General features: G+C 42.8%; 2 protein-coding genes across 2 annotated transcripts in view; one reads left to right on the top strand and one right to left on the bottom strand.

Annotated features, from left to right (window-relative positions):
- The first annotated feature begins 8,314 nt into the window (after window positions 1-8,314).
- LOC147012613 (uncharacterized) lies at window positions 8,315-17,070 on the top strand. Its single transcript, XM_085853639.1, has 3 exons — window positions 8,315-8,462; window positions 8,917-9,083; window positions 14,345-17,070. The coding sequence occupies exons 1-3, from the start codon at window positions 8,316-8,318 to the stop codon at window positions 16,809-16,811; spliced, it is 2,781 nt and encodes a 926-aa protein (XP_085709765.1). The 5' UTR covers window position 8,315; the 3' UTR covers window positions 16,812-17,070.
- A 181-nt stretch (window positions 17,071-17,251) lies between these two features.
- Window positions 17,252-26,406, bottom strand: part of LOC147012610 (uncharacterized) — a 139,350-nt gene continuing 130,195 nt past the window's right edge. The window contains exons 3-4 of the mRNA XM_085853638.1: window positions 20,283-20,419; window positions 17,252-18,949 (exon numbers count right to left, since the gene is read on the bottom strand). Of these exons, the coding sequence (XP_085709764.1) occupies window positions 18,846-18,949; window positions 20,283-20,419 (241 nt within the window). The 3' untranslated portion in view covers window positions 17,252-18,845. The remainder of the gene's footprint in view (window positions 18,950-20,282; window positions 20,420-26,406) is intronic.

The raw sequence follows: 26,406 nt of genomic DNA, 5'->3' as shown, positions 1-26,406 counted from the left end.
CATGAATGCCGACCCAGCGCCCAGATCCAATCCACTGGATCTGTACAACTGGCATGGTGGGCCAGACACTCTGCCTGGAAGAATGCGGGGCAAGGTGCTCAATGAGGTTACCGGGAAGGCGGCATCTTGCATGCAACGACCTAGAGGTTAACCGCGCATGGCTTGGCCAACCCAGGTCATGAGTCTGACATTGCCGGTAGAAAGTCTCTCGCCGATGCCAACAAACTCCTCTGAGAGGGCCATGCCACAAGCAGTGCGTCACAAGCACCATGGAGAAAATCTGAGGGAGGGGAGTAGGACCCGTGTCATTGGGATACGCCCTTATTATGGATGGGACACAGGTTCAAACTGCCACTCCTCAACCAACAAACCATTCCAGGCACAGCTAAATGAGCCTTGTTTAAAAAAAAAGCCAGATTCAAAAAATTTCAGAATTCTGGCTACCAGTCCATGCGTCCGATCAGGTTTAAATTTCAAACATGTTTTCCCATCACGACAGATCATAATTTTGAAGTTTCTCCTCAATTGACGCAGTGGTTCAATTGAGAATTATTTTTTTTTCCTAGAATCCAATATGGCTGCCAAAGCATGTAACATATTAATTATTCGTGAACACCCTGGTATCTCCAAGGCTCGGGAAGATGTGTGTGAAATTTCCCCTCAATCTATCCTTACATTCTGGAGAAGAAGTTTTTTCAAGGTTTTACAGTCAATCCCATATGGCTGCCAAACCATGTGATGTATGATGTCATAGTTGGGGAACTTTTTATTCCCCATCAATCAGCAGTTATACCTGTAAAGTTTCGCCTCAATCTATTCAGTCATTTCAGAGCAGATTTGTGAAGGTTTAATTTTTCTCAAAAAAAAGCTGCCAAACCATGTGACCAATGGCATCATCAATTTTTTCTGTTGACCAATTTATTGCTTGATGACCATCCAAAATTTTCATCCTCAATGCATGTCGCGTTTTATGTTTTCAATTGTGATGTCTTAGCAAATGCACCGATGACATCATTAAAAAAAAATCACACATATTCTCCATTGGGAGTACTGACAGGTGCCAAGTTTCAATTTTCCATTGAGCAGTTTCGGAGATACAGCAGTCCATTTCTCCTTTTTTTTACCAACCTGGCTGTGGGACCACTTGACTTATGACGTCATAATTATTAAAATGTTCCACATGAGAAGTCGCACCAACAGTGAAAATTTATATCAATCCAACAAGCGGTTGAGAGAAAAGGTACTAATAAAATGCAGACGCGTACATATGTTCGTTCTTCATTTGTTCTACATACCCACATATGTGACTGATTGCTTAACCCAGCTTTTCGCTTCGCGAGTGCAGGCTAATATAAAAAAAAACAAATCTTATCCAGATTCAGATTCGGATCTTTTACCAAAATTGAATCGTCAATATTGACATAAACAGAGATATTTGAACGACATTGCATGAAAACAGACTAAAAAGAAAACCACAAAGCTTTTCGTTGTGCTTTCTTCAAGTGAAATTCGCACAAAGTGAATGAGGGAAGGAAGAACAGTCTAATCGACACCGATCAACAAAGTAAATTCCGATTGGACGTTCTCTGCTGATACATCACCACCTCTCACCAGTCTGGCTGTGAGGAGCCTGTTCAGTGTTCAGCTGTCCAAATAGAGGTTGCAGAGTCTGAGGCAGGGCCACTGAGGCTATTGCAGAATTCTCTTCCTCAACATCTGTGATCGTGAGATGAGTTTGTGTTCCTCTTCTACTTTGCACAAATAAGCAATATGAGTGGACAACCAATATTTGCACAAATTTGTAAAAAGTCTACACCCCCTTTTCAAAATTTTCACCTTTTGTTCCCTTATAACCTGGAATTAAATTGCATTATATCAGACTTTTTCCACCTTTATTGATACATTGTAACCAACAACATCCAAGTGAAAAACAAATTTCACAAATTTCAGAAAATTAATCAAAAATACAAAACTAGAATGTCCACCCTCTTGAGTGTCCACCCTCTTGAGTTTATACCTGATGGAAGCTCCGTTGACAACAATTACAACTGTGAGTCTGTTAAGATTGGTCTGTACCAACTTTGTACACCTTGATTGGGCAATATTTCCCAATTCTTTTGCACAAAACTGTTCAAGGTCAGTCAAGTTGCATGAGGAGCCCTGATGGACAGCAATGTTCAAGTCATACCACAGATTTTCGATTGGGTTGAGGTCGGGATTCTGACTGGGCCACTCAAGGACATTTACATTTTTGTTCCTTGGCCACTCAAGTGTAACTTCGGCTGTGTGTTTCTGGTCATTGCATGCTATCTCTCTCTCTCTCTCTCTCTCTCTCTCTCTCTCTCTCTCTCTCTCTCTCTCTCTCTCTCTCTCTCTCTCTCTCTCTCTCTCTCTCTCTCTCTCTCTCTCTCTCTCTCGTGCAGCCTTCTGCCTGCTGGTTGCATCATCAGTTATGGACGCGGCGATGCCGCTGATTCAGTGTCCAAATTACCAGTACACTGGTACTCATTTTGCCGAACTCGGAAGAATGACAGGCTGTGACAAACCCACCTGGGATTAATTCAGCTGCCAACTTGGCTCAAACTCGGGAGGCTGGGATTCTCAGTCAGCCACCCTTACGGCTAAGCCAACACGAGGCTTGTTGTCATGCTGAAAGGTGAACATCGGTCCCAATGTTAGCTTTCTTGCAGAGAGCAAAAGGTTTTCCTCTCCGAATTTTCTGTATTTTGCTCCATCCATTTTCCCTTCTATCCTGGCAAGTGCCCCAGTCCCTGCTGTTGAGAAACATCCTCATAACATGATGCTGCCACCACTATGCTTCACAGTAGGGATGGTGTTCTTTGGGTAATGTGCTGTGTTGGGTTTGTGCCCAACGTAACATTTTGCATTTAGGCCATGAAGTTCTATCTTGGTTTTGTCAGACCACAAAACTTTTTACCACATGGCTTCAGAATCTCTGGAGGTGTTTTCTGGTAGAACTCAAATGGGAGTCAAGGTGGGTTTTTGAGTAATGCCTTCTTTCTTGCCACCTGAGCATAAAGACCAGACTTGTGGAGTGCCTGGGATATTGTTGTCACATGCACACAGTGACGATTCTTTGCCATAAAGGCATGGAGCTCTTTCAAAGATGCCGTTGACCTATTGGTGGCCTTTCTGATTCGTTTCATACTTGCTTAGTCCTCCAGTTTTGAGGGACAGCCTGATCTCGGCAGGGTCTTGGCGGCAACATGTGCCTTCCACTTCTCAATGATTGTCTTGACTGTGAATTTTTTTTCCATTCATACCCTGTTCTGGACCTTTCCACAACTATATCCTGGAGGTCTTTTGAAAGCTACTGGATGATCATGGTTGAGTCTTTGCTGTGAAATACACTACCCAGCAGAGGAAACTTCCAGGAATAGATGATTTTATCCTCAAACTGGAAGGGCACTCGATAGAACGCATACCTCTGCCACATCATGCCTGATCCACGAGAAAATATTGGGCCCAATACATTTTTGAAATATCATGCCATACAGTACGATATCATTTATGGCCCTTTCTCTCAATGGTGAAGAATCACTTTTGCAATTCAATAATTTTCGTATCCAGATCCGGATTTGTATCTTTACCAAAATCAAAACATTTTGTCATCATCACACACCCAACATGTCCACCAAGCTTTGATATTATAAGGGGGCTGCTCAATTATCCAACCAACATATTCTCGTTTTACATTTTTCTTGAAATTTCTGAAATTTGGAGAATTTGCTTGTCCCTTTAAAGTTTTGTGTTACGATGTGTGAAATAAAAATAAACCTGTGAAAGTGCGATTTAATGCAATTTAATTCCAGGTAATAAGGCAACAAAGGGTGAAAATTTTGAAAGGGTGTAGACTTTCTGTAGGCACTGCACATAATACAAAAATTTTCAAAACGACTGCTTGAAAACTGGAGCCAAAAATCGTGTGACAAACAAACAGACAGACAGACAGACAAATACTGCAGACCAACATACTTGGCGAAAAAAAAATTCGCCAAATAACAAACGAGCAGACCGACATATGATGAGAATTTTCAATTTTAATCATGACAAACAAGAAAGCAAGAGAACATCCAGAGTGAAAACTGAGTCCATCCTTTCGGCCCGCATCATCTCCATGCACCAAAGGCCGGCGATGATGTCTTGCAGTACCTGGAAATGGAATAGGGAGGGAGCGGTGTATAAAAGTATGAAAAGCATGTTTCAATGATATTATGAGTATATGTAGCAGGGGTTATCCTCTGAAGTTTAAACTTGGGTGTCGTATAATTTGGAATCGGACTACGGCAGCCATTTTTGCGAACATTACGAAGCACCTCTGTTAATCGCTTGCCGAGTGAGCGGCTCGGCGAGCAGCTCACAAAAGCGGTTGATACAGAACGACTGGCTTGGAAAACGATAGCAATCTGCTTGCTAGCAGAACACACCTCTGGTGTGGTACATTTTGATTGGGTATGGATGGTGGATTGTGATGTCTGTGAGAATGTCTCATCAAATAAAGGGTGAGTGTTCTGTCTGTTTTTGTTCAGTCCTCACCCTTCAACAGTCTTCAAACTCTCCATTACCCCCACATTGCTTTGGTGCTTTGTTTTTGCAGATCTAAATAAAATGGTGTTGATGTAGCATGGCCATGACAGGCCAAATGGCCTCCTGCTTGACCTCGAGCACCAGCACGTGACCGGAAAAGAGCAGTCGTATCGAAATAAAAACTGGACACGTACCGAGACTTGGGGCCAATTGTGCCAAAGGAAGTCGGTTGTGAAGATGGTGAAACGAGAGACCGGGTCTGCTCTCGCTTTTTTGCTCAATTTAGCGGAGTCGATGTAGTTTCTACTTTTGGTTGGAAGCGCCTTCGTTTACTAAAAAAAAATAAAAATGTAGGTAACTCTTCACAATGTGTGGTGGAATGTTTAGTGTCCACGAGCAGATAGGACACCTGGCGTCATATCCCCTTCGAAGGAAAGTGGACTCAATGATTTCACACTATGCTTGCGAAGTACCAGATGGCAATTTTTCATCAGGCTGGATGACAAACACAGACTCGACCGCGAAAAGGTGACTCCACTACCTTTGAGTAATCCTGTGAACCCGAATAACAATGAAATCCATTCTGATGAAACAATGCTCTGAAATCAGAGCTGGAAACAAACATTGATTGCCGTCAAGGACAAAAAGGAAAATCCAGAACACAAAGCTGAACAAGTCCCCACCTTGCAATTCAATCTTCCTCCAGCTTTTATTGCTGAATATACTTTGCTGAATGTATTTTGCTCGATGTAAATATCTATTTTTATTGTATATTTTTTGTTTGTTTCGCTTGGGTGACCAAATTCTCATTTCCTTGTCCGACAACATCGACAGAATCAAAAAACAAAATTCATTTTTCCTATTATGCAAGTCTCTGAGGTTCAGTGATGGGACATGCAAGAAGAGAATGGAATTTTTTATCTCGCCATGTTGGTTAACGATTGTTTTGTTTGGTCTGGAAATCACTGACATAATCTATATTTGGAAGGTCCGTTGATATATTGGAAATATCTTGCCAAGAACCAAGTCATTAATGTCAGCTGGTAATAATATTTTTGAATCCATTTTCACAAGTGAGGCAAGGCACTCAAAAATAAATGTTCATCTAAACTTTACATTGAAAACTGAGGAATGTGTCAGTTTTTAATAATATCCTTTCATTGGCCGAATGAGCAAACGCGTCAAATAATTTTGGGCCATTGTTTAAATAAACATGGAAACGATGAGGATATCCCCGAGCATAATAAGAAAATATTCGGGCCATAAACCTGCTCTGTGGGGTCAATTATCACTCGCAGAATCAATTACTTCTTCCTTGAGGGTAATTTGACCGTTTGAGCGCCGTGACCTTCTCTCATTCTATGCGATGTGTTTCTCTGATCAGTTCACGCCCCGATCGTGAGTTCTTACAAGTTAACGAACAGGGTCTGAACGGTGGTCCAATCGATATTTTTACCTGAATATAATTTTGAAAGCAAACTGTCGTTGCCACGGAAACAGCAGTTGAGAGAAAGCAGTTGTTGCCCTGGAGACAGTAGCATTACAAGGCAGTTCCGTTGCGATGGAAGCCACAATGAGGTGCTTTATCATCGTGCTCTGGATGTTGGTCGCGATAAACGTGAAAAACATTGGTTTTGCGTTTGGAAAAGTCTTGAGAGAAATCCACCAGGTGCGTCCTGGTGTCTGGGCCTTCAATCAGTCCGAACCGGTGAGTGGAAAAAGGAGATAGTTTGGTTCAGAAGGGAAAATGTTAAATATGTAATTTGTGTACAAACATACACACTTCCATGTTTAACCCTTTCTCCTCTGGACTAAGGAGTGGATTGTGTTTGGAAAGAGACTTAATTGTTCCAAACAAACTCAACATTCCTTCCGAGAGGGTTACGATATCCAGATCAGGAACAGGTGACCTGCACACAGTCGTCCATTAACGGTCACCCCTGTGGACTAAAACCTCAGGCCTAAACTTTTGTTTGAAAAAGTAAAACGATGTTTGTTGTTGAATTCTCTTTTTGGTTTTTATTTATAAGAATCATCGCTTTTCTCTATAAAGGTCAACATCACCCACTGATCTTAGGATATATTGGAAATATCAGGCCAAGAACCACGTCATTAATTGCAGCTGGTAATAATATTTTTGAATCCATTTTCACAAGTGAGGCAAGGCACTCAAAAATAAATGTTCATCTAAACTTTACATTGAAAACTGAGGAATGTGTCAGTTTTTAATAATATCCTGTCATTGGCCGAATGAGCAAACGCATCAAATAATTTTGGGCCATTGTTGAAGTAAACATGGAAACGATGAGGATATCCCCGAGCATAATATGAAAATATTCGGGCCATAAACCTGCTCTGTGGGGTCAATTATCACTCGCAGAATCAATTACTTCTGCCTTGAGGGTAATTTGACCGTTTGAGCGCCGTGACCTTCTCTCATTCTATGCGATGTGTTTGAATCCTGATCAGTTGACGCCCCGATCGTGAGTTCTTACAAGTTAACGAACAGGGTCTGAACGGTGGTCCAATCGATATTTTTACCTGAATATAATTTTGAAAGCAAACTGTCGTTGCCCCGGAAACAGCAGTTGAGAGAAAGCAGTTGTTGCCCTGGAGACAGTAGCATTACAAGGCAGTTCCGTTGCGATGGAAGCCACAATGAGGTGCTTTATCATCGTGCTCTGCATGTTGGTCGCGATAAACGTGAAAAACATTGGTTTTGCGTTTGGAAAAGTCTTGAGAGAAATCCACCAGGTGCGTCCTGGTGTCTGGGCCTTCAATCAGTCCGAACCGGTGAGTGCAAAAAGGAGATAGTTTGGTTCAGAAGGGAAAATGTTAAATATGTAATTTGTGTACAAACATACACACTTCCATGTTTAACCCTTTCTCCTCTGGACTAAGGAGTGGATTGTGTTTGGAAAGAGACTTAATTGTTCCAAACAAACTGAACATTCCTTCCGAGAGGGTTACGATATCCAGATCAGGAACACGTGACCTGCACACAGTCGGCCATTAACGGTCACCCCTGTGGACTAAAACCTCAGGCCTAAACTTTTGTTTGAAAAAGTAAAACGATGTTTGTTGTTGAATTCTCTTTTTGGTTTTTATTTATAAGAATCATCGCTTTTCTCTATAAAGGTCAACATCACCCACTGATCTTAGGATATATTGGAAATATCAGGCCAAGAACCAAGTCATTAATGTCAGCTGGTAATAATATTTTTGAATCCATTTTCACAAGTGAGGCAAGGCACTCAAAAATAAATGTTCATCTAAACTTTACATTGAAAACTGAAGACTGTGTCAGTTTTTAATAATATCCTGTCATTGGCTGAATGAGCAAACGCATCAAATAATTTTGGGCCATTGTTGAAATAAACATGGAAACGATGAGGATATCCCCGAGCATAATATGAAAATATTCGGGCCATAAACCTGCTCTGTGGGGTCAATTATCACTCGCAGAATCAATTACTTCTGCCTTGAGGGTAATTTGACCATTTGAGCGCCGTGACCTTCTCTCATTCTATGCGATGTGTTTGAATCCTGATCAGTTGACGCCCCGATCGTGAGTTCTTACAAGTTAACGAACAGGGTCTGAACGGTGGTCCAATCGATATTTTTACCTGAAGCTAATTTTGAAAGCAAACTGTCGTTGCCCTGGAGACAAAAGTTGAGAGAAAGCAGCCGTTGTCCTGGAAACAGCAGTTGAGAGAAAGCAGTTGTTGCCCTGGAGACAGCAGCATCACAAAGGCAGTTCCGTTGCGATGGAAGCCGCAATGAGGTGCTTTATCATCGTGCTCTCGATGATGGTCGCGATAAACGTGCAAAACATTGGTTTTGCGTTTGGAAAAGTCTTGAGAGAAATCCACCAGGTGCGTCCTGGTGTCTGGGCCTTCAATCAGTCCGAACCGGTGAGTGGAAAAAGGAGAAAGTTTGGTTCAGTAGGGAAAATGTTAAATATGTAATTTGTGTACAAACATACACACTTCCATGTTTAACCTTTTTTCCTCTGGACAAAGGAGTGGATTGTGTTTGGAAAGAGACTTCATTGTTCCAAACAAACATTGCTTCCGAGAGGGTTACGGTATCCAGATCAGGTACAAGTGACCTGCACACAGTCGGCCATTAACGGTCACCCCTGTGGACTAAAACCTCAGGCCTAAACTTTTGTTTGAAAAAGTAAAACGATGCTTACTGTTGAATTCTCTTTTTGGTTTTTTCTTTATAAGAATCATCGCTTTTCTCTGTAAAGGTCAACATCACCCATCGATGTAAGGATTCCTTCAGCAACAGAGGAGACGACACATGGATTCATCGTAATGACATTTGTTTGTATTTCCGATCTTGTCCCATCCATGTCCGCAGATCGTCCACACGATGTACCTGATTGGGAACATGGATGTCGAAGATCTGATGTTTACTCTTTGGGGTCTTCAAATTGTGATCCATGGCATCGCTATGACCCTAACACTGTTCGAAGCACTCCTGGTGATACGTTGCTGGTTTTACAAGCTGTACAGCCGGCTTAATAGGTAAACAAAAAAAAATCAGATAATCCTTTTCACATATTCATATATTTCCTTTTATTCCTAATTGAAAGGCTTCTGCTGAAGTTTATTTCGATACTTATAAATCATTGGGTTGATGAAGTTCATGCATTTTAGTTTTTACCAAAACCTGTTTATGATTTTATGTTTTTATGTTTAAATGCCCACTTCCTTAATCTCCACCACATCCCTTTCTTACCTTCCACCCATTCCTAAAACCGAATATGTCCTTGTCATGTGTTAAGTGTCCTGAATGACGACACCTGTAGGCTCTCCAGGTGATGGTGTGGGATTTTTCAAAATAAAATGTACATTATTCTTATCAGAGGGACTGAGGAGGGGTGAGACGGTGGACATACAGTAGAGAAGTTGACCCCACCATAGTTTACATACAATAACACTTTTTACCTCCACCACCGAAGATAAAGGAGGTTATGTTTTCACCCATTTCTGTTTGTTACTTACAAAATGGAAGATTTTTCAAGCATATTGGTCAGTCGTTTTTAGATCCTCGTGGAGGATCTCCAAGTCTCACTCACGTTGTTGTTCTTCATCTTCTTCTTGTGGACTTTTTTGTTTCACATCCTACAGTTTTCATCAAAACTTCCTGAAACTTGGCATATATATGTAAAAATACCCTGCACAGATAGTAATCATCTCAAATTTTGAAAGTTCCTCCAAGAAAAAAAATGATGACGTCATTATATTGCCGCGACTGGAAATCGCCCATACCATTATCTCCGAAACTAGGCAAGCTGTTTGACTTTTGTTTGCGGGGATCAAGCTGGGCATTAGCACAGATAATTTATCGCAAACCTGATACATCACAATGACGTCATATTCGTTTTTTATGACGTCATCATAAAGAGGACGAGGATCTTAGCTCATTTGAGCTTGTTGTTATTCTGTCTGTTTGTCTGTCAATCTCCTTCCGATCACAATTCCAAACCGATCGTCATGAAACTTGACTCTGTTGTTGAAGTAGTTTCAACTGAGAAACATTGATTTTGATGTCAAAGGGCAAACGTCAAATGTCATCTTGAGGTGTCATTTCTAAAATCGTCATTTTTCATCCGATTGACTTTAAAGTTGAACAGGGTTTGCATATTGTGTCACTGATTTGGGAAAGCAACTATTTTTGAGATCAAAAGGTCAAAGATCAAACTTCTAAAATCAAATTTCATCTGAAAAATAGTGAATTTTCATCCGATTGACTTGAGTATTAAACAGAAATTGCATAGTGCATCATTGAATTTGCAAACCAACTATTTTTGAGGTCAAAATGACAACGGTCACCTCAAGGTCAAACTTCGAAATTCATCAATTTCAATGTGAAAGAAAATCAATTTTCACCCAAATGACAAGAGCTTTGATTAAGTTTGTCAATTATAATATTAATGAAATGGACAAGTTGACGTATCCATCGCAACCTTTGGAGACGGAGTGGATTTTGCAAGTATCATGCTCTTCAAGACGTCTTTTTCTTGTTACTGGCAAAATCGAAGATTTTCAAATATATTAGTCAGTCAGTTTTGTTATTCTGTCCATTTTTCAGTCTGTCTGTTTGTCTGTCTGTCTTCATGAAATTGAAAACTTAATATATCTATGGCAACCAATGGATGTTGGGATTAGGGCAAAGCCTTCAGGATCCCCACCCTTTGATGAAAGGAGGAAAACCACAGGGTAACCTTCCTGGGTCAGATTGTGCAAGTGTGTGTCGGTGTGGTGCTGAGGTGTCTTCCACCAGATCGTGGTCTCCTTGGGTTAACCTGAGGTGGTTCCTTTGGTTGGTTGCCAGGAATGTCCTATCTCTAAGAGAGGATGACTACCTGTCTCAGTTATCATCTGAGCAAAAGCGTTTGAACATCGCTATTGCAGCACTCTCTAAGGATTGGAGACCGGATAGTGGCGAGATCATGGAGGGTGGTAACACCTACAATTGGTCTGGTCACTCTGACGGTTACCATGTCCAAGCAGTTTTGTCTCCATTGATATTTGAGGAAACACCAGTCAACAAGCATATTATGAGACTGAGGATGCATCATTCCTTGGGTGTCGTTTCCCTGGTCTCTGTATATGCTGTAAGGGTTCCGATTGAGGCGGGTGATCTCACATTGAAGGACATTCTATGCCGTGCTTGATTCTGTGGTTGATCAGTTCCCAAGGCGAGATATTCTAAGAGTCTTGATAAATTTCGATGCATCGACTGGAACTGATAGGGGTGGTTATGTGACATGTGTTGTTCCCCATGGGTCTGGAACTGTGAACCAGACGAGCACTAAGTTCCTCAACATTGCAGGAAGTTGTGGACTGAGGGTGGCTGGTTCATGGTTTCATCACCCGCAGGCTCATCGCTGGACTTGGAATTCCAATGCTGGTGGTGTGGCAAAAGAGATTGACCAAGTGCTCATTTATGGTTGCTGGTTGATGATCCAGAACTGTGGGGTCAACCGGAGTGCTCATTTCCTCAATTCCAACCACAGGCCTGTTTTTGCATCTCTGAAGTTGCAGCTTAAATATCTGAGAATGTTACCATCCCAGCAAAGACTGCATGTTGGCAAGCTCAAGGATGAGAGGGTAGGTGAGGAGATTGTGAACAGGCTGATTTGGGTTTTGGTGGATCTTGGTGCTTTGGGGAATCCTGAAGAGTTGTGGAGGCAACACCAGATGGGTGGGTTGATGAAAAGTTGCTGAAAAAAAAGACAAAAAGACAACCCCAACTCTTTTTACTGTTAAGAGGATATTTTTAGTATCAGTTTCCTTTTTACATTTGAGACAATAATTTATCATTGATTCTTCAGTCATTGGAGATTCTTCTTTGGAGACTTGGAGTCATTGGAGTCTCCAAATTGGAGTCATTGGAGTCATTGGAGACTTGGAGATTCTTCAGTCATTTAATTGATTCATGTTAAAATTTGAAATCTTCTACAGTGTGTCAGCATTTTTATCCTTCAGTCTGTATCATCCAATCCTCATTTGTAATTCGTTCCACAGACCAGATTGTAAAGTTTCATCAAAAACATCCTTAGTTTATCATCTATTTATGTCACAAAAAAAAAACACCATCCTTGATGTTGCCGATGGAAATCTTGGAACTCACTGTTGGGCGGAGAATAATTTTGTCTCTCAAGGGACACTGGATACCATTGACCAGAGTCACAGGGCCAGGCTTCATGGCAGAGCTGAGCTATTTAGGGAGCTGAGGAGGAAAACTGTACGTGCACTAAGGGTGGACAAGGAGGCCTATGTGCGAGGAATCTGTGAGGGGGTAGAGCAGCACCTGTGGTCAAGTGATTCTCATCCGACTTCCAGGGAAATTCTTGCATTGCATTCCCTCGTTGTACTGCAGTTAGAGCAGAGCGTGCTGAACTCTTGACAAAGGAGTCCAAAGTGAAGCTTGCTGGGCTGGTTACTTTGAGAGGCTGTTCCAGGCTGATCCACCAGCTGTCAAGTTGGACATAAGGGGTGCGACTTTCCCAATTGCTGACCTCCAATCAAATGTGATCCACCTTCGTTTGTGGAAACACAGGCTGTGGTGAAGCAGTTGAAATGCCTGGAAGCTCCTGGGATCTGTGGCATCCAAGCTGAACCTCTCAAGGTTCGTGGAAATGCTGTACTCGTGTCGTTGTATGCAGATCTGTGCTTTGCCTGGAACACAGGCATCATTCCAACTAACTGGAAGAGCGGCCTTGTTGTCCCTCCTTTGAAAGGAAAGGGTGATTGCCAGGACTGCGACAACAATGAATGGGTGATGCTGCTCTCAGGACCAGGGAAGATCTTTGCTCAGATATAATTCTTCACAGGGTTCGACACCATCTGCTTGGACACCAGTGTCCCGAACAGTCAGGTTTTATACCAAAGAGATCAACAATTGACCGTATGCTTGCTCTCCTGATCCTCACCGAATGCAGACGAGAGTTTCGGCAGGGGCTGCTGGCAGCCTATGTTGATCTCTGTAAGTCGTTTGATTTGGTGAATTGGGATTCATTGTGGAGGATTCTTGGTCTTCATGGGATGCCACCAAATCGGATTAATCTGACATCTGAACTATACTCCTGCACCAAGAGTGCTGTGAGATGTGGTGATACCATCTCCAACTTATTTCAGTTGTGACTGGAGTTTGTCAGGGGTGTGTGCTGGCCCCACACTTTTCAGTGCTTGTTTGGACTGGATTCTGGGGAGGATGTCAGAGAGATCAAGCTGCAGTGCATCGTTTTGGAATGTCAAGATCTCTGACCTAGACTTCACAGATGATGCAGTCATCTTTCCGGAGACCCTTGATATCCTTTTGGGGGCCCTCAATGTGCTGAATGAGGCACCGGAGCTGCTGTGATTACGGGTTTCCTGTGTGAAAACTAAGATGCTGGCTATCAATGACATCTTTGATGCTGCCATACTGTCTGTTCCTGTTTGTGGCGAGGATGTTGAGGTCATGGAGAGATTGACTTATGTTGGCAGTGATATTCATGTCTCTGCTGGCTGCGAGCCAGAGGTCAATCGACGTCTGGTTTGGGCCTGGGGAGGCTTGGATTTACTGGATCACCAGGTGTGGCACAGCCGGTACCTGTGCAGGAGGACAAAAGTCCAAGTCTTCAGGTCCTTGTTGCTTTCAGCCTTGCTCTATGGATGTGAGACTTGACCTTGACCAGGAATATGAGATGGAGACTTAATTCCTTTGGAACCAAGTCTCTTCAGAGAATCCTTAGCCATCACTAGTCGGACTTTGTGTCCAACGAACGGTTGCTGAGAGAAACTCAAATGAGATTTGTTAACTGTATTGTCTGTGAGCGTCAGCTATGGTTGTATGGACATGTGGCTCGTTTTCCTGACAGTTATCCTGCTCACCAGATTCACTTTGCGAGGCAGCCTCATGAGTTACAGAGGCCAATAGGCCGACCGCGTTCCCCGTGGTTGCAGCAGGTTGATCCGCATCTCAAGGATATAGGGCTGGACCTGGCATCTGCCTGGGGGATGACCAGATCGAGGCCACTGGGTTCCGGGGGAAAGTGGACGCAGTGATGCACTGCACCCGAGCATGCTCACATACATTCATTACATGACCTGAGTTGTGAAGTACACAGAATTATAGTTGTACTTCATCATTTTCCTTCCTTCATGAAACTTGGACTCACTTTTCCTTGATGTTATTATTTTGTGCTGTTATTGTGAATGATGCAATTTCACGACATGGTGCACAGAGTATCATTTGTAAAAGTGATGAACTGAACAACCTTGTATGCCTCCAGAAACGACAAGGATGAAGAAGGTGATTGGGAGGATGTGGAAGAACAAGAGGATTGTGGAAGCTCTCCCAGGAACAATATCACCACGTTTGAAAAAAAGTATAAACGATCAGGTTTTGGACGAACAAAGAAACCTCGATTGAAAAAGTGCACTGCCCCAGGTTGTGTTAACTTGACACCTGAAACATGTGCGGAGTTCCTGCCTCTTCATAGCACACAGCTCCCTTGTAAGAACACAGTGGAAAAAGAAGTTGATCCTGAAAGTGAAAAGATGATATTTTACCAATGTCCACTGGGATCGGAAGGGTCGTTTGGTGGAGACTTAACTCGCATTGAGGATGTGAACAATGACATTAAAAACAATGATGAAGTTGTGAATGATTGGGTGAAGGAGCCATTAGTTCACAATGGGGATGGTGACAATGAGGTTAAAAACAATGGTGATGACATCCTGGGTGATTCTGTGAAGGAGAAGTTGTTTGACAATGGGGATGTTGACAAAGGAGATGTAGACGACGAGGATGTTCACAATAAGCATCTTGACAATGGGGATGTTGACAATGAGGATGTTCATAATAAGCATCTTGACAATGGAAATTTTGACAATGTGGATGTTGGCAATGAGGATGTTACCAATGAGGACGTTGACATTGGGGATGTTGACAATGAGGATGTTGACATTGAGGTTAAAAACAATGGCGGTGACATTGTGGATAATTTTGTGGAGCCATTGGTTGGCAATGAAGATGTTGACAATGGGAATGTTGACAATGGAGATGTTGACAATGGGGCTGTTCACAATAAGCATCTTGACAATGGAGATGTTGACAATGAGGATGTTCACAATAAGCATCTTGACAATGGGGATGTTGACAATGGGGATGTTGACAATGAGGAAGTTGACAATAAGGATCTTTACAATAGAGAAGTTGACATTCAGGATCTTGACAATGAGTATGTTGACAATGGAGATGGTGACAAAGTAGATGTTGACAACGGGGATGTTGACAATGAGGATGTGGACAATAAGGATGTTGACATTCGGGATGTTGACAATGAGGATGTTGACAATGGAGATGTTTACAATGTGGATGTTGGCAATGAGGATGTTACCAATGAGGATGTTGACATTGGGGATGGTGACAATGAGGATGTTGACAATGAGGATATTGACAATGGAGCTGTTGACATATGGGGTGTTGACAATGAGGATGTTCACAATAAGCATCTTGAAAATGGGGATGTTGAGAGTGGGGATGTTGACAATGAAGATGTTGACAATGAGGATGTTGACAATGGAGATGTTGACAATGTGGATGTTGGCAAAGAGGATGTTGACAATGAAGATGTTGACAATGAGGATGTTGACAATGGAGATGTTGACATTCGGGATGTTGACAATGAGGATGCTGACGATGTAGAAGTTGACAATGTGGATGTTGACAATGAGGATGTTGACAATGTGGATGTTACCAATGAGGATGTTGACAATGTGGATGATGGCAATGAGGATGTTGCAAATGAGGATGTTGACATCGAGGTTAAAAACAATGATGGTGATATTGTAGATGTTTTTGTGAAGGAGTCATTGGTTGTCAATGAGCATAAAAGCAACGATGACATTGTGGATCTTTCTGTGAAGGAGAAATTGGTTGACAATGGGGATGTTCACAAAGAGGTTAAAAACAATGGTGATCACATTGTGGATGATTTTGCAAATGAGCCATTGGTTGCCAAAGAGGTTAAAAACAATGATGACCTTGTGGAAGATTGCATGATGGAGACATTGGTTGACAATGGGGATGTTGATAACGAGGATAAAAACAAGGATGATGAAGTTGTTGCTCATTCCGTGAAGAAGCAGTTGATTGTGGAGGAGAGCAACCAGAGCTGTGATGAAATGCTTGGCAAATGCAAGACCCAGCTGAAGCCTCTGGAACCACATTTCATGAAAGATCCAAAGCCGAGTAGGAGGTCTCATGGAATGCACCAGCAGCAGCCACACGTCAACCACCTCAACTTCAAGCCAAACAAGGCAGAGTTTGACTCTTCTGGCTTTGGTCATATTCTTGAAATTTATGACTTCTCTCCAGAAATGACAACTGGGGATTTCAAGGAAGCCTTTTCCTCATTCCACAAGAGTGGATTTAATATCAGATGGGTAGACGGTTGGCATGTACTGGCGATATTTTCGAGTGCAAATGCAGCGAATGAAGCTCTGGCACTGCCACAAGCGAAGTTGCGAATACGCCCGCTTTCCCGGGGCAGCAAACAATCCCGACATGAATTCCAGCTTCATAAACACTTCCTGCAACCAGTCAAGCCTCGGTTCCCACGTTTCACATATGATGCACATCGTTTGATCTTGGGGGCACTGGGCTTGCCACGGGACAGAGTAAGCATGCAGCAGTTCGAAGCAGATGTGCAAGCGAAAAAGAATGAGAGAGAAAAGTTTAGGATTGCCAGGTAGCTCGAGGCCTCATTGTGAGATCGAGCAGTTGTAAGTTGCAAGTGAGTAAACTGGTCGTTGTTTGAATATGAAACTTCTCGGACAAGTCCAATTTAGGACTTTTTATGAAAATGTTTTGAAAAAAAAGATATATAAGGTTTCGGGATATGGGTCCATGTGAGGGTTAGGGTTGTGTTTGGGACGTGGGTTTTCATGTGAGGGCTTTGGTTGGGTTTGCGGTGTGGCTCTGTTTCACAATAAATTTGACAACTCTTTGACAAATTCTTCAACATTTCTCAATTTGTTTCGTGTTTTTCATTCATCCTTATGCTATTATCATCATCAATATCATAGCCTGATGTTGGTTTTACAGTTAAGGTGGCTGGATTAAGATCTCAGGGGTCTTGATTTGGAGCCGCTGTCCTGTCCTGCCATTAAACAACACCAGATGGGTGGGTTTATGAAAAGTTTATGAAAAAAAAATAAAAAAGACAACCCCAACCATTTTCACTGTAAAGAGGATATTTTTAGGATAAGTTTCCTTTTTACATTTGAGACAATAATTTATCAGTGATTCTTCAGTCAAGTAATTTATTAATGTTAAAATTTGAAATCTTCTTCAGTATGTCAGCATTTTTATCCATCAGTCTGTATCATCAAATCCTCATTTGTGATTCGTTCCACATACCAGATTGTAAAGTTTCATCAAAAGCATCTCTAGTTTATCATCTATTTATATCACAAAAAAGGATTTCATAAAAATCATTGTGTGAACAAAAGTTTCTATAAAACACTGAAAATTTTCTATCCATTTTCAGAAACAAGGGTAAACGGTTCACCTTTTGTATCCACTGATAGGCTGGATCTGGATCCTGACCGGAACCAAAATGGAATCGGCTCTTTCTCATCACCTAACCTCCTCATCAACAAGTTTTGTCAGAACTCGTCCACAACTTTTTGAGATATCATGCTCTCTATCATTTCCGGCCCAATCCCTCAATGATGAAGAATCACTTACAAAACGAGATGATATTCATAGAATACACAGTCTTTCGTTTGTCTAAAGTCCACACACAGTCTTTGCAAGGGGCTCGGTGCGAGACAACTCTTGTGGCGGTAAATTTATATTTGCATCGATCGACACTTCTGGGGTAAATGTGTTCAAATTATATTTTGCAAAGTCTCCTTCAGAGTACATTCATAAACCTCAACAAGGTATCTTTTACTCTTGTTCCCAAGTGTTTTCATAACTGCCAAGGCTGATAAAGACACCAGAATAGATCGCTAAAGTAGATACCGGTATATCATGAAAACGCCAAATTGTTCTGATTTTTCTGCTTCCTCCATTTTTTCACCAACCGGGCACAACGAAGGCTGAAGGGATTACAATCATTCTAATTTATAAAGTGAGGAAGTTACTTTGTCTCTGGCCATTAGGCTCTGTTTCATTCACCATGTAAGTTCTGAGCGGCGTGCATCATCCAAGTTAAATGCGACAAATCATGTAACATGTAACATGTGATCATGTAACATGTTACATGTAACATACATATCAAATGATCTTGAAACATTGGTATGGTTTCAATTTCCTCCATGTAACGGTTTTTGATGTCCGCTCTTAACATGAGAACTGCTACTTTATAACCATGAGCAGTGATGACCAGGTACCAAGAAGTCACAATTTGATTCAACACCACTTTGATCGGACACATGACCCATTACGACCTCTTTCTTCAATCTAATTCAGAATGGGACTGAAAAAAAATTAAATTCAAATCAAATGAAAGACCAAACAAAATATTTACTGCATTGGAGTCATCAGAAGGAACCTGGACAAGCAATCAACTTGGATAGGACTCGGGTTTCAACCTTGATTGGAGACGAACGCCGACCCAGCACCCAGATCCAGTCCACTGGATCTGTACAATTGGCATGGTGGGCCATTCAATCTGCCTGGAAGAATGCGGGGCACGGTGCTCAATGAGGTTACCGGGAAGGCGGCATCTTGCATGCAATGACCCAGAGGTTAACCACGCATGGCTTGGCCAACCCAGGTCAGGAGTCTGACATTTCCAGGAGAAAGTCTGTCGCGGATGCCAACAAACTCCTCTGAGAGGGCCATGCCACAAGCAGTGAGTCACAAGCACCATGGAGAAAATCTGAGGGAGGGGAGTAGGACCCGTGTCATTGGGATACCCCCTTTTTATGGATGGGACACAGGTTCAAACAGCCACTCCTCCACCAACAAACCATTCCAGGCACAGCTAAATGAGCCATGTTCAAAAAAAAATAAGCCACATTCAAAAAATTTAAGAATTCTGGCTACCAGTCCATGCGTCTGATCAGGTTTAAATTTCAAACATGTTTTCCAATCACGACAGATCATAATTTTGAAGTTTCACCTCAACTGATGCAGAGGTTCAATTGAGAATTAAAATTTTTTTCCCTAGAATCCAATATGGGTGCCAAACCTTGTAACCTATCAATTGTTCATGAACACCCTGGTATCTCCAAGGCTTGGGAAGATGTGTGTGAAATTTCCTCTCAATCCATCCTGACGTTCTGGAGAATAAGCTTTTTCAAGGTTTTACAGTAAATCCAATATGGCTGCCAAACCATGTGATGTATGATGTCATAGGTGCGGAACTTTTTATTCCCCATCGATCGGCAGTTATACCTGTAAAGTTTTGCTTCAATCTGTTCAGTCATTTGAGAGTTGATTTGTGAAGGTTTTTTTTCTCAAAAAAAAAAAGCTACCAAACCATGTGACTGATGGCATCATCAATTTTTCTGTTGACCAATTTATTCCTTTATAACCATCCAAAATTTTCATCCTCATTGCATGTCGCGTTTTATGTTTTCAATTGTGATGTCTTCGCAAAGGCACCGATGACATCATTAAAAAAAAAATCACACTTATTCTTCATTGGGAGAACTGACAGGTGCCAAGTTTCAATTTTCCATTGAGCAGTTTCGGAGATACAGCGGTCCATTTCTCCTTTTTTTTCCAACATGGCTGTTGGACCACTTGTCTTATGACGTCATGATTATTAAAATGTACCACATGAGAAGTCGCACTAACAGTGAAGAATTTTTATCAATCCAACAAGCGGTTGAGAGAAAAGGGAATAACAAAATGCAGACATGTACATATGTACGTTCTTCATTTGTTCTACATACCCACATATATGACTGATTGCTTAACCCAGCTTTTCGCTTTGTGAGCACAGGCAAATAAAAAAAACAAATCTTATCCAGATTCAGATTCGGATCTTTACCAAAAGTGAATCGTCAATATTGACATAAACAGAGATATTTGAACTACATTACATGAAAACAAACTAAAAAGAAAACCACAAAGCTTTTCGTTGTGCTTTCTTCAAGTGAAATTCGCACAAAGTGAATGTGGGAAGGAAGAACAGTCTAATCGACACAGATCAACAAAGTAAATTCCGATTGGACGTTCTCTACTGAAAAATCACCACCTCTCACCAGTCTGGCTGGGAGGAGCCTGTTCAGTGTTCAGCTGTCCAAATAGAGGTTGCAGAGTCTGAGGCAGGGCCACTGAGGCTATTGCAGAATCCTCTTCATCAACATCTGTGATCGTGAGATGAGTTTGTGTTCCTCTTCTACTTTGCACAAAAAAGCAATGTGAGTGGACAACCAATTTTTGCACAAATTTGTAGAAAGTCTACACCCCCTTTTCAAAATTTTCACCTTTTGTTGCATTATAACCTGGAATTAAATTGCATTATATCAGACTTTTTCCACCTTTACTTATACATTGTAACCAACAACATCCAAGTGAAAAACAAATTTCACAAATTTCAGAAAACTAATCAAAAATACAAAACAAGAATATCTTGATTGGATAAGTGTCCACCCTCTTGAGTTTATACCTGATGGAAGCTATGTTGACAACAATTACAACTGTGAGTCTGTTGAGATTGGTCTCTCCCAACTTTGAACACTTTGATTGGGCAATATTTCCCAATTGTTCTGTACAAAACTGTTCAAGGTCAGTTAAGTTGCACGAGGAGCCCTGATGGACAGCAATCTTCAAGTCATGCCACAGATTTTCGATTGGATTGAGGTCGGGGTCCTGACTGGGCCACTCAAGGACATTTACATTTTTGTTCCTTGGCCACTCAAGTGTAACTTCGGCTGTGTGTTTCTGGTCATTGCACGCTCTCTCTCTCTTTCTCTTTCGAGTGCAGCCTTCTGGCTGCTGGTTGCATCATTGGTTATGGACGCAGCGATTCCTCTGATGCAGTGTCCCTATTACCAGTACACTGGTACTCATTTTGCTGAACTCGTAAGAATGACAGGCTGTGACAAACCCACCTGGAATTAATTCAGCTGCCAACGTGGTTCAAACTCCGGATGCTGGGATCCCAAGTCAGCCACCCGAACCGCTCAGCCTACACCAGGCTTGTTGTCATGCTGAAAGGTGAACATCGGTTCTAATGTCAGCGTACTTGCAGAGAGCAGGAGGTTTTCCTCTAGGATTTTTCTATATTTTGCTCCATCCATTTTCCCTTCTATTCAGGCTGCTCGGTTTCCTGGCTTTGGAGTTATGGAGGGGACACACACACATAAACACACACAAACAAACACACACACACACACACACACACACACACACACACACACACACACACACACACACACAGGTCAGGTCATGTGTGGGAGCATGTGCCAGAACAGCGCGTCGCTGTGTCCACTTTCCGCTGGGACTCCAGGGGCCTCCGTCTGGCCTTCCCCCTGGTAGACGCCAGGCCTATCCCCATTTCCTTGAGATGCTGGTCTACCTGCTGCAACCACGAGGCAAGTGGTCGGCCCATTGGCCTCCTCCACTCACGAGACTCCCTCGCTGAGAGAATCTGGTGAGTAGGATCAGCGACAGGAAAACGAGCCGCATGTCCATACAGCCGCAACAGACGCTCACCGATTATGCCGGTAACAGATCTCATCCGTCTCTCTTAGGAACCACTCGTTGGACACAAAATCTGACCAGCGATAGCAAAGGATTCTCCGAAGAGACCTGGTACCAAAGGAATTAAGTCTCCGTCTCAGATCCTTGGTCAGAGTCCAAGTCTCACATCCATAGAGCAAGACTGGAAGCACCAAGGACCTGAAGACTCGGATTTTCATCCTCCCGTACAGGTACCGGCAGCGCCACACCCCATGATCCAGTGAATCCTGACTCCCCAGGCCCGACCCAGACGTCTATTGACCTCTGACTCACAGCCAGCAGAGACATGAATATCACTGCCAAGGTAAGTGAATCTCTCCACGACCTCAACATCCTCACCACAAATGGACACATACAGGACAGCAGCATCCAAGATGTCATTGAAAGCCTGGGTCTTAGTTTTGACCCAAGAAACCCTTAATCCCAGCGGCTCCGACTCCTCATTCAGCACCTCGAGGGGTCCCAAAAGGATACCTAAAGTCTCCGCAAAGATCACTTCATCATCTGCGAAATCAAGGTTGGAGATCTTGACATTCCCAAACGATGGACCGCAGCTTCCGACATCCTCTCTAAAATCCAGTCCATACAAGTGCTGAAAAGTGAGGGGCCAGTACACACCCCTGACGAACTCCAGTAACAACTGGAAATAAGTCAGAGATGGTACCACCACACTTCACAGCACTCTCAGAACCAGAGTAGCGTTCAGACATCAGATCGATCAATTTTGGTGGCACCCCACGAAGACCAAGAATCCTCCAGAGGACATACTGATTCACTGAATCGAACGCTTTTCAGAGATCAACATAGGCTGCAAGCAGCCCCTGCCGAAATTCTCGTCTGCGTTCGGTGAGGACACGAAGAGCAAGGATACGGTGAATCGTTGACCTCTTTGGTGTAAAGCCTGACTGCTCTGGCCGCTGGTGCTCAAGCAGATGGTGGCGAACACTATCAAGAATTATCCGAGCAAAGACCTTTCCTGGCACTGAGAGCAGCGTCACCCCTCGGTAGTTGTTGCAGTCTTGGCGATCACCCTTCCCTTTCCAGAGAGGAACAACAAGGTCCCTCTTCCAATCAGTTGGGATGATGCTTGTGTTCCAGGCAGAGCACAAAACTGCATGCAACAACATGATTGCAGCATTTCCACCAGCCTTGAGAAGTTCAGCATGGATGCCACAGATCCCTGGAGCTTTACCCTGTTTCAATCGGTTCACCGCAGCCGGTGTTTGATTGGACACACGCACACAGTTGATTGGAGGTCAGCAACAGATAATGTAACACCCTTGACGTCCAACTCGACAGCTGGTGGATCAGCCTGGTACAACCGCTCAAAGTAACCGGCCCAGCGGGCCTTCACTTCAGACTCCTGTGTCAAGAGCCTACCACTCTCTGCTCTAACTGCAATGCTCCGAGGGATGGGCTTGGATGAACACAATGCGCGAATTCCCCTGAAAGTGGGACGAGAATCACATGTCCACAGGTGATGCTCTACCCCCCTCACAGATTCCTCGCACATAGGCCTCCTTGTCCACCCTTAGTGCATGTACAGTTTTATGGCACAGCTTCCTGAACAGCTCAGCTCTGCCAATCAGCCTGGCCCTGCGACTCTGGTCAATGGTATCCAGTGTCCCTTGAGAGACAAAATTCTTCTTTGCCTTGTGGTGAGTTCCAAGACATCCACCGGCAACATCAAGGATGGTGGGCTTGAAGGTAATCCCCAACTCTTCAGGACCCCCCAAATCACGCAGACACCCCAAATGTCCACTCAGCCTGTTTGCGAACTCCTCAGCTACTCTCTCATTCTTGATCTTGCCAACATCCAGCCAAGACTGGGATGGTACCATTCTCCAGGATTTAAGGTGCAGCTTTAGAGTTGCTACAACAAACCAGTGGTCAGTATTGAGGAACTGAGCACTCCGGTGGACCCTGCAGTTCTGGATCATCCTCTTGCAACCTTCTACATGGACATGGTCAATCTCCTTTGCCACACTGCCAGCATTGGAATACCAAGTCCAGCGTTGAGCTTCTGGGCGCTGAAACCATGAACCAGCCACCCTAAGTCCATGATTTCTTGCAAAGTCAAGGAACTTAGTGTTATTCTGGTTCATAGTTCCTGACCCATGGGGAACAACACACACCTAATAACCATCCCTATCAGTTCCAGTCGATGCATTGAAATCCCGCAAGACTAGAAGTGTATCGCATCTGGGGCACTGATCAACCACAGACTCGAGCGTGACATAGAATGCGTCCTTCACGGTGAGGTCACTCGCCTCAGTCGGAGCATATACTGAGACCAGGGAAATGACACCTAAGGAATGACGAATCCTTAGTCTCATAATACGCCCGTTTACCAGTGTTACCTCAATTATCATTGGGGTTAGCTTATTGGACACAGCCACAGTAACTCCTTGAGTATGGTAACCATCAGGGCGACCAGACCAATAGTAGGTGTAACCACCCACCATTATCTCGCCGCAATCCGGTCTCCGAACCTCAGAGAGAGCTGCAATCACGATGTCCAAACGCTTGAGCTCAGATGATTACGAGACAGGTGATCATCCTCTCTTAGGGATAGGACATTCCAGGCACCCACCCGAAGGGACCGCCTCAGGTTAACCCAAGGAGACCGCCGTCTGGTGGACGACACCTCAGCACCACTCCGACACACTCTCCCACAATCTGACCCAGGGATGTTACCCCATGGTTTCCCTCCTTTCATCCAAGATTGTGGGTCCCAAAGGCTTTGCCCCAATCCCGTCATCCAGTGAGCTGCTCTGCCAAGGGAAGCTGCACAGGAGGTACTCCCACGGAGTGGATTTTCAGATTTTTTTGCGTTTTTGTGTTTTGCAGAATGAAGGGTTTTACGGTGGCCGGAGTGCAAATCCTGCCACCAACCTCCTAATACGAAGTAACCCAACTGCAGGAGGACGTCCGCAGACACAGTTGGGCACTAGATATGGATGGCCGTTGGCTCACAAGGAGCTCCTCCGCCCTTTGACAGGTTTTGTTTTTAATCCTGCTGGGTGTCCATATCGAAACACCCTCCTCACCAGAAAACCTGGTGGGGGAGACGGTTTTGTCGCCGACAACCCGACCATGGAACAGGTTAGTACAGATTCACATGGTATCTGTAGCAGGTCACAGATCTAACCTGACCTGACAAAAAGCACACACACATTTCTAAGTACATATTATGTTAATGATATGCAAATGGTATCTCAATATTTGTCCATGCTGGTTTTCGTTGTTTTTTTACTTTCTAAAATCTTTACTGATTTTGTAACTTTATCTTTCCATTGCTACTTTTATTTTCACCTTTACTTCTTTCTTTCTACCATTGCCAGTTAAGTTCCTTGTAGTTTTGGCACTCTGGCATTTTTGGCGTTATTCAGCTTTCAGGTCTTTTGTGCAGAAGTTTTGTATTCATTCTTTTTATGACTTAACGAGTGTAAAGCCCATCAAAAATTGACGGGGTCAACAGCATCCCTCCCCTCCCCCATCACCATGTACGTAACCCAAGTGAAATGTAACCCATTGACACCTGCCGCATGGCCGGGTTGTCAGCGACTAAACTGACACCACTCACTGACTTTTCTGTGACTGACACCCTGCCTGGACTAAAAGCAACATCTGACAGAGAGCATATGAGCTCTCTTCACGAGCTAACGGACATCCACTATGGAGATAATGTCTTGTAAAAAAAAACACCCAATGGGAGCATGGTTCAAAAAACACCCAGAGTCGTCGATTTATTTTTGTAATCTGAGCCACCTGGCCATAATCGATGAGGTAAGAGCGAATTGGTTATTCCCTCCATTAACAGGTGACAGATGTGAATGGGTCTTTGCTTTTCATATATGTATCGATTTTGGTGAAGATCCGGATACGATAATTTTTTTATTTTACAAAGTAATTCTTCGCCATTGAGAGATGGGGTCAAAAACGATATAATATAACATATATGTATATGTATATGTACATATATATATATATATATATATATATATATATATATATATATATATATATATATATATATATACATACATACATATATAAAGAAAGACCCACCCACATCTTTCAATCGTGAATAAGCAACCAACTCTCACATAATCAATTAAACCCAGGTGGCTCGGATTATATAAATAAATGGACTCCTCCTCTGCTCTTCCAGCTGAAGAAGTTGCATAAAGCAACCAAGAAAGGCTACCAAGGTAACCCTTTGCTGTTTCAAACCCTTCCCAGAGTTCCCCCACAGCTGTAAAAACGTTCACAAATAGTACACACATGAGAATCCCAATGCTACAGCTGCTGGACCAGTTTCATCACTTATTGGCGAATCATCAGATATATATACAATTATATATATATATATATATATATATATATATATATATATATATATATATATATATATATATATATATATATGTATACCAGTATATTCAACCAAAGAAGCACACTGACTCTATGCCACAACAGTGATGTCATATTTATAAATTATGCCAACATATCACCTCCAAACTCGGAGGCATCCGTATGGCACTCAAGCCTTTGCAGACTGAGATTTAAAGCGTATGGTCATGAATAGATGAAAGCAGAGATGTCGATATCGCTTTTTCATCAGGACAACATCCTGCT

The sequence above is a fragment of the Eptatretus burgeri genome, chromosome 14 (assembly GCF_056783735.1).
Source record: "Eptatretus burgeri isolate ZD-2024b chromosome 14, Ebu_testis_v1, whole genome shotgun sequence".
Classification (NCBI taxonomy): Eukaryota; Metazoa; Chordata; class Myxini; order Myxiniformes; family Myxinidae; genus Eptatretus; species Eptatretus burgeri.
Note: the sequence above shows the minus strand (reverse complement) of the source record. Positions and strands in the feature narration are given on the sequence as shown.